A 9,261-nucleotide genomic window follows, 5' to 3' on the forward strand; every position below is an offset into this window, starting at 1 on the left:
CACTCCTGTGGGGGTCACCTGTAGGGAGGTTGGGAGCCCCCCCCTGCTAGGTAGCGCAGCGCTAAAAAGTGCCCACCTTTATGTGCGAAATGCGCCGCGTAGCCAAAAGCTCCGCACAAGATCCCTCTCATTCCATTTTCACATAAGCGGTTTAAGGAGGGGGAAGATAAAGGCGTTTTTTTTTTTTTCGTTTTTTTTCGGCAAAGGCTGGCGGAAACGTGTGAGAGCACGAGGACTCGTGCGAGGAGATTCACGCCAAGCCGGGCGGCGCGGCGCGGAGCGGAGCGGAGTGACCCCGCTGGGGAACGAGGAGAGAAATCTCACCACGCAGACGAGCGGCGGGAGACCGCGGGCGAGCGCGGGGGAGCGGGAGGACGGCGTCTGCGCCGCGCCGACACCTGGCGCTCCAGATGACAGCCTCACGACCAGATGGACAAGCCGAGCCCCGAACAGCCATCCGACACACGCAGGCGCACGCACGCACACACACACACACACACACACACACACACACGCAAGCGCGCACACACGCAGGCGCACGCGCACACACACACACACACACACACACACAGGCGCACACACACACACACACAGACACACATTCACACACACACGCACACATTCACACACACACACACACAGGCGCACGCACACACACACACACACACACACGTACATACACACACACACAGGAGTACCCACACTCACACATGGACACACACAGACATACACACAAGTGTACCCACGCACACACACATACAGGCACCGATACGGAGGAGTAGACTTAGCACAGCTCGTGTTCTCCGGATCTGAGGAGGCAAAGATGGCTTCCACTGGTCAGCGTTAACCACGCGGGCGTGAGCACAGAGAGGTCTACTGACCGCAGGAGCAGAGATTAAAGGGAATCCGCTGGTGTTAGCCCGCCTGCCCCAAATATCCCATCCACCCTACCGGCTGCTCCGCCAGCTCAAATCTCCACCCGTCCCAATCCCTTTCCAGCAGAGCCCCGCCTAATCCTGTCCCTTACCCCCTGTGTGCTTCCAAAACCTCACCCCCTTATCCTCCCCCCCTCCCCCCCATTTTCTACGCACCTTGGCCCTCCCCTCTTCCACTGTTCCAGGCCTGTTTTACCATCCACTGCCACCCCGACCGAGGATCTGTGTCTGGTGGAAGGATCTATCCAACCGCCCTCCTCCACAGAACACCACACCCCTCACCTGCAGATCCCACTCACCTCCACACCCGCCACCCTTCCCCCCTACCCTCGGCCCCCCCCCCCCACCCCACCCCCCCGCCCCCGAGTCCACGACCCTTACCTCCAGAGCCGCGGACGGCTTCTTTTTAAGTTCCTCGCACTTGCGAAATTTACAGATCTGGTGTCCGGTTTTGCGGTTGCGGCAGCTGCTGCACTGCTCGCAGTTAATGCGCCGGCGGCAGGGCTGGCACATGCCGCAGCGTTTCCGCTTCTTCTTGCCGGAGCCGATGGCGGAGGCCAGCTCGCTCTGCATGGGGTACTCCGCCAGGCCGGCCATGTGCAGCGCGCTGTCGGCGAGGAAGACGCCCGCGGGCGTCATGATGAAGAGGCCCGGGTTGAAGGGGAAGCCGCCCAGGTACGGGAAGTCCGCGGGGCTGCCCACGGTGTCGCCGGCGGACACGCCCTCCAGGTCGCCGCCCGACCCCGCCCCCTGCTCCCCGGGCAGCAGCATGCCGGCCCGCTTCAGGAGCTCCGCCGCCTGGGCGAAGTTGAGCCCGTTCTGCCCCTCCAGGGTCAGTTCCGAAACGCGCTCGGCCCGGGCCGCCGCAGAGCCGTGCCGGTGCGAGGCGGGCGCCGCCACGCCGTTCTGCGCCAGTCCGTTGGCGTTGGAGCAGCTGGCGGTGTACTGGGACAGCGCCCGCGACTTCTTCAGGCTCTTGCTGAGCGGCTCGCTGATGATGCCGCTGCGGTTCCGCCGCTCCTGGGGGGGCGGGGCCGCGCGGTCGCCCCCCTCCTCCCCGCGGCCGCCCTTGTCCAGCGCCTCGGCGGCCTGGCCCGCCTCCGGACGTCCGCCGCCCGACATGGTCCGGCGCACCAGGGAGTCTGTTCACGGGCCCTGGCGTGAGTGGCGCCTCCCCCTCTGAAGAATCAGCCAATGGAAAGCCCCCACAGCCCTGGACTGCAGTCTAAAGCCCCGCCCTCGTCCGCATCTTCCTGACAGGGAACCAAAAGCTGGAGAGAGACAGAGAGAGACAGAGAGTTGGTCAGCTGACCTCATGGTGAATGAGCCATTGGAACAAGCAGTACTACAACTGATCACACTTACCACTTATAAATCTAAACCAAAACCTCACCTGAAGTTTAGCAGGTCAAACACCAATCCTTCTCTTATTTATACTCAATTAAGATTTATACCGGAAGACGGAAAATAACATTAAAGGCAGTGATGATTATTCAGCAAAAGAACAAAGAACAGTATGTTAGATTTGAACATTTGTCTTAACATCATTCATCCTATTACAAGTATCGTTAGCACCTTGGATAAAAATGTCTTTTGAAGAAAGACATTGGTGTGATGAAATTTTAACGGTGTTGAAAAAAACTTCCCAAAAAAAAAAAGAGAGATCCACATGAAAGCCGAAGTGATTTATGTACAGTATACCCTCGACCGCCTCAGCAGTCTGAGCGCAATGTCATTTACTGCAGTACAGTGAGAGTGGCCAGCGTGAGCACACAGGCCACTGAGACACACGGCGGCGTGTGACGTGGGCACCCGTACGCCCGACTCGACCCCCTGACCCCGTTCTTAACCCCTGATCCGGGGTTCATCGCCCCGGAGGGTGAAACAATTCCACCGGCAAATTAGCGGGCTTCGCATGGGCGTCACCTGTCTCAGACGTGCGCGCGTAGCCATGGCAACAAGGCTTTGATAAGATCAATGGAGAAGTTTCCTTGGCGGGGTTTTTTTTTTTTCTTCTTTTTTTTTTTTCTTTTTTTTGAAAAATGCTTGAAATTTCGGTTGAAATCGACGCTGGCCCAACATGACATTTTTCCCGAAACGTCCAAGAGATTCAGGGACGTGTGTTGGGGTTTTTTTTTTTGGTTTTTTTTTCACAGCAGTACGCATTCCAAGGCAAGCGACACATCGTGAGCAGTAACTCTGACAGCGCTCACAAATCTGAACTGCCATTGATCACGCAGCATCGCTAATCGCTAAACCGTGACGAGGACTGCGGCGTTTAAAGGGTTAAAAGCAGAAGTGTGAAGGAAATATAACTGACCAGATCAGTCACGGTCAAACACACACTCTCTCACACACAAATGCACATGATTCTCACACTCACACACACACACACACACACTCAACATGCATAAACACACACAAATACACACATATTCTCTCACACACACACACACACACATACACACTCACATACACACATACATACACACTCACATACACACACATACACACAATCTCTATCACATACATGCAGCCTCTTTCTTTTTCCTTCGATAATACAGACTCTCTCTCTCTCTCTCTCTCTCTCTCTACATGTGACTCTCTCTCTCTCTCTCACACTCACACACACTCACACACACACACACACTCCGCTGGAGAGAAAAAGTGGAGGAAACAGCCAAGCCGGCCCTTATAAGGGAGACAAAGGGAAGGGGGGGTGGTGGGGTGTGGGGGGGGGGGGTGCCTGCGACTGTGGAAATTGGAAGGCCAGAATTAGTAGGAGGTAGAGCTTCAAAGGCGAGAGGATCGCGGCCCCCGCATTCCCGCCAGCGTCGGAGCCCGCGGCGCCAGCGGAGAGAGGCCAGCCGCTCTCTCCATCCTCCCCTGCGCCCGGCCGACCGGGAGGGAGCCGGGGCCTCAGAGCCCGCCTGTCCAAACCCCCCCCCACCCCCCAATCCCCCCGCCCGCCCCCCTCCCGCTGTCAACACCACCCCCGGTCTCCGTCACACCCCCGCCCCGCTCGCTGCGTCTGTCACCGTCGCGTTCACGCCAGGCCCTTTCCGTCCGGGAGGGGATTTAAGGGACCGAAAAAAAACCGCATAACAAAAAAAAATATATATACCAAAAAGATTTCCTACCTCGCAGCTACCAGATTAAATGCGGCTCAGTTAAATTCAGGTAGCTGTACGCTGTTATTTTTTTGGGGGGGCTGTTGGGGGGGGGGGGGAGGACATGAGTTACTGAAACTAAAACCTGTGAGGAGGAGGAGGAGGCCTGCCACCTCTGGAGCTGGAGAGTTCTGCGGAGAAGATCTCGCAAAGCTGACTTTAATATGGGGCTGTCCTTAAAGCACTCTCTCTCACTCTCTCTCCCTCCTCCCCTGCACTCTCTCTTTCCTTCTTTCTCTCTCCCCTGCGCCCTCGCTATCCCCCACTCTCTCCCTCTCACCGTCTATCTCTCCCCTCCTCTCTCTCTCTCTCTCCCTCTCTCTATCCGTCTCTCTATCTCTCCCTCCTTCCCCCATCACTCACACTCTCTCACACTGTGTGTACCAACAGCCCTACACCCCCCACCTCCTACCCCATCAGGTCTGTTCCAGGTGGGGGAATGACCCTCACTGCAAAACACTCAGCCTATCCAAGCCCACACTGACCCTCATTTGACCTGGGGTTCTGACCCCACACATACCCACCTCACAAGGGGACACAAACCTTCACCGACCCGGGGGGGTTTAAGGATATTGAGTCAAGGATAGCACCTGTGCTGCCCCACAGGTGACACCCTTCTCCTACAGGGGGGTTGTGAACCTGCAGCAGACCAAATCCCACGTGAGGTGCAGCCCAGTCTGCTCTCCCCTTTCATAAACAGGTATCAGGACATGACAGCACCTAAAGCTGAACATTAAAAACATTCTCTTTTTATCTGTGCTCTTACTGGCCACTCAAACTGTGGCTTCAGGAGCAGGAAGTACAAGCACATAGCAAGTCACAGCACTTACTTTCAAAGTAAATGTTACTCTGAGGCAAAATATCAGGAAATTATTATTATTATTAATAATAATAATAATAATAATAATAATAATAATATTATTAATAATACTTGTTATAAACAATAACTGTTATTGTCATTGCTATGCAATAATAACATAATTATAATCTAAAGTTATATTATTGCCATAATGAAAAAGAAGAAGAAGTGCCTTAAATTGCATTCTACTGACAGCCACAGGAAAAGCAGGAGAACACTATGGCTCGTGCTGCTTCCCTCGAGGGCAGCGCTAGACGTTAATTGGCCCTTTTCTGCAGAATAACGCTCCAGACCAGACTGTCCGACTGACACCAAGCAGCCGAGGGAAACAAAACCAAAGGCGCCGAGGACTAGAGATCCTCTCTACAGACCTCAGCCCATATTGGTAAGGCAGCAGAAGAATTATCAGTCAGGGTTCAGATATAAGGGGATAAAACAAACGTTCCCTACCAAGACCGATAAAATACAACCAAAGCCTTAATAATTATCGTCACCAACATGTCACAGTAGATAAAATCATCTGATCATAGGAAATACGGTGATCTACTCATACTGTAAGTTTTGACCACGAGGGATATGACAATGGGGAATGGATTTTTGTGGATGTGGTCATATCAACGAAAAAGTATCCTTAAATTTAGAAATAACTCACTCAAATGTGTTTAAAATACAAAATGCGTTACATTTTCTGTTCTGCTTCTGTTTTATTGTCAATCCCGTTTATTGGTATACTGTAATGACCACATATGTATTAATGTGGATACTTTTTTATTTTCGAGAGAAAAAATATCCAATTACGGCTTCGCGGCTGGAGGGACCCGAAACCAATACGAATAACAAGCCAAGCCTGAAGTTGCTTCTGGCCATCTCGTGGGAGGTGTGCGAGCCCGATATTTATTAGTTCAGGTAATGCAGAGCCAAACGTAGCGCTTCCTTCCAGACGCGCGCGCACACACACACGCACGCACAGGCAAACACATTCGTTCACCGGACTCAGTTCTGCGCTACCATCAATACTCACTACATTTATAGTGGTAATAAGTGTCGAACTGCGGTTGGAGCGGATCCTGTGCGTATAAAAAAAACTGCAAGTTAAAAACAACAAGATAAATTATGTTCCAAGGCGACGTGCACTCCAGTCCTTTACACCTAATTGCAACCACAAAAACACGCAGCCCCCACGAGCACCGCGACCAGTCACGGATTGCGGCAGTGCTGAAGGGTCGCAGAATCCCCGCACGCAGAGCTCAGGCTGGGGGACATCGCGCACGAGACGGGCAGATTCATTCAAAGGAACAATACAGTACTGCTCGCTGGCACACGCACACACACAAAAATAACCCAATAAACAGGTTGTGATTTTAAAAACATTAATGTAAACTGAAACCAACGTCTTCGAATTAATGGTTCATTATCGATCACACGAATAGCTATTTATATCCACGCTTTATTTGAATAAATGTGGCTGTACTTGCATTTAACATCGATGTTACTGGTTCAGAAAGTTCCTTCACGATTAAACTGCAACTCAAAATCACAATTTCTTCACCTGCTATTTAAATGGTTTATATTAGAGCTAATCGTCGTCATAATCAATTCGATAAATTAATTCCAGAACGTAAAGGAGATCGTCAAGTTTTCGGCAGTATCGTTAATGAAACGTTCACACTTAGGTAACACTCGCTCCACACAAGAATGTAATGTCACAAAATTCTACGTTCACCGGATACAACAATAACTGAATTTAGAACATTTACCAAAAAAATCAAGATCCCCGTGAACAAAACTATAGCACGTTCATCCAGCAACCTCAGCCAGCCATAATGCATTCATCAGGTATGCCCATACGAGAGCCGGTTCGAAATTTAACGAACATTTAAGTAACACAAAAATACCTTTTGTCTAGACTCACTGATCTGAAACCGGGTGTCTGCGGTGCCAGCGCTCGGTCCGCGCTGGCACGTCTCGGACGGTACAGAAAATACATTCTCCCGTTCTCCCGGCTAACTTGATCGTTAGGAAGATGACATGCCAACTTTCAACAGACTTCAACAAAGTATGATTCGCCCCTTCAATGTATCTGCATATTTGCAAACACAGGCCCTTTTCATTCGCACCTACCAAAGCAGATCCGAGTGGAGGGGAGGGAACCCACTGTCCAAGCGGTCCGTCTCCGTGCCTGCTGCGGAGATTGATGTCAAAAAGAGGGAAAAATCAAATTCTCACCCAGCAGAATTATTTAAACCCTCGCCAGAAATAAGCGCGAGGGAAACGGAATGATAAATTATTGTAAAACGTACTTTCTCGGAGGCGAGCGTGTGGGCTCCAACCTTTCGATTCTTGCTATCCCACCTCTACATCCCTGCTCGCGGAGAAGAACATGCAAACACATTTCATAGATTTTTGGAGCTTCACGTAAAAACCGAACTGGACTCTTGCGCCGCACGCAGACGCGTAGAAAAAATAACGCCACAGCTCGTAAAACATCGTCCTTGTGGAAACGTGACGCCTTGTCTGCACTTTATATAGTTGACCTCTTCTGTGCGTATGTGTGTCGTTTTAAGGACTAGACATTCGTTATTATAGCTGAAATTGTGGGTGTTTCTGCGATCGGCGTATTTACTGGATACTGTTTGCTTCCAATCTGCTCGCTGTTTACGCGCAATATGATTTTTTCACGGAAGACAGCAGACTGAGTTTTTTTCGTCATACCTCTTTAAGACAAAACTTTCCTTTAACACATTCATGCTTACAAAGAACTTTAGCATTGCTTTCAAAATAACAAGTCAGTTAACGCGACCGATTGCCTACAGGATAGCCTTAGCCTACAGATTATTTCTTTTCACACATACTTAAGACTAAATGTCAAATCGCCCACATTATTAAATATGTTGTTATGAGCAATATCCGGTCTAAAAAAATAACAATAATGTCATAATAAAACAGCACGCGAGTGGATGAAAAACGACTTTCTTTAGTATTCTGATGTCAAACATTAAGATATCACATGACATCTGTAAATGTAACTCCCAGACTCTCACATGGAGCACTTTAATGACGTAATAAATTTGACAGATATCTAAGAAACAGAGATTCTATGGATAGACACTCGGGAAGTTCCGGGCGGTCGGCCAATTCTCCAGCCTTATGATAAATGTCTATGGGCTAGATGACACAGTTAACGGATCCATTGCAACGGACTCATTTTCTTTTCATAAGTGCCTTAGTGAACACTCTAAACGACAGTTATGTTAAATATTAATGAATCAAAGGCTGCGCGGCAAGATATACGATAGTACTTATTAAAAGTAACAAGTATTATCAGTATACAAGCAGCCTATTTCCACTTATGTCAACAATAATAATAATAATAATAATAAAATCACATTAATCTTCCTGCAAGGCAGTGCATAATGTAATAAAAATAAAATAATATAGTGATAAATAGCCCACCGAAAGAAAAAAACATTTTCGTCTTACGATTTTGCGTTTGAACGTGAAACTCATCACCTGGATATGCACTTTGTTAGTATGGACATTGCTATCCTCACGGGACAGATGGACCCTGTTTGCCAAAGCTGCAATATCCGTTTCAACCTCGGATAAAAAGGAGTGCGAGTTTTTTGTTTTCAACAAGAATATCCGATGTGGACAATGTTTACAGGAAGTAGTTCAGTTATTTGGACGGGTAGATTGACCGACGTAGGGTATAATCAATAAGTATTTTCAATGCGTAATATTATCAGCGACGCATACATGAACAGCAGTTAAAGTGAGAGGGGGTGGGGTCGTTACGCGGGATGCTATTTTTCGCTCGCTGAGTGGCCGGGCGGTGGTCAGCCGTGGTGTCGTCGACAGGGCCGGCTGAGTGCGTGGCTCCTCTTCTCGCACAACGCGAGAGTCCACTCCACCTCTTGTGAATGTCCTGTCTGCTGGCAGGCGGCCAACTGAAGTGTGTGGAAATGACACCGCCAGGGCGGCAGAGATTTTCCTTCATTTCTCTCCTTCCCGATCGCAGACGGGCTGACATTGGCTGGAAAGTGGAGCAGCTCGTCAGGGACAATCAATGCGAATCGATCGAGCTGCGCGGGCTGGGGCTCCGAGCTGGAAAATAACACAGCCGCCAGAGCGCGAGGGGGGGGGGGGGGGGGGTTGCTCTACCACCAGCAGCAGCGGCCAAGCTCGCTCGCGCACAAACATTCTAAAACGCACGCACATACGAGACGTCCGTCTCCCAATTAACGCCGCATTGCATGGCGCATTTGGCTGTTTGGAGATATTTAATATTTAATGGAGT

General features: G+C 50.1%; 1 protein-coding gene across 4 annotated transcripts in view; it reads right to left on the reverse strand.

Annotated features, from left to right (window-relative positions):
* The window catches only part of LOC118224229 (CXXC-type zinc finger protein 5-like), a 17,413-nt gene extending 9,084 nt beyond the window's left edge, over nt 1-8,329 (reverse strand). The window contains exons 1-3 of one of the 4 annotated variants that reach the window (XM_035411511.1): nt 7,265-8,298; nt 7,086-7,146; nt 1,317-2,206 (exon numbers count right to left, since the gene is read on the reverse strand). In XM_035411511.1, coding sequence (XP_035267402.1) covers nt 1,317-2,057 — 741 coding nt within the window. In that variant the 5' untranslated portion in view covers nt 2,058-2,206; nt 7,086-7,146; nt 7,265-8,298. Of the gene's footprint in view, nt 1-1,316; nt 2,207-6,859; nt 7,061-7,085 lie in introns of those variants that run through there. The other 3 variants (XM_035411513.1, XM_035411510.1, XM_035411512.1) reach the window with 3 other exon arrangements.
* Between the last annotated feature and the right edge of the window lie 932 nt (nt 8,330-9,261).

The sequence above is a fragment of the Anguilla anguilla genome, chromosome 3 (genome assembly GCF_013347855.1).
Source record: "Anguilla anguilla isolate fAngAng1 chromosome 3, fAngAng1.pri, whole genome shotgun sequence".
NCBI classification, from domain to species: Eukaryota; Metazoa; Chordata; class Actinopteri; order Anguilliformes; family Anguillidae; genus Anguilla; species Anguilla anguilla.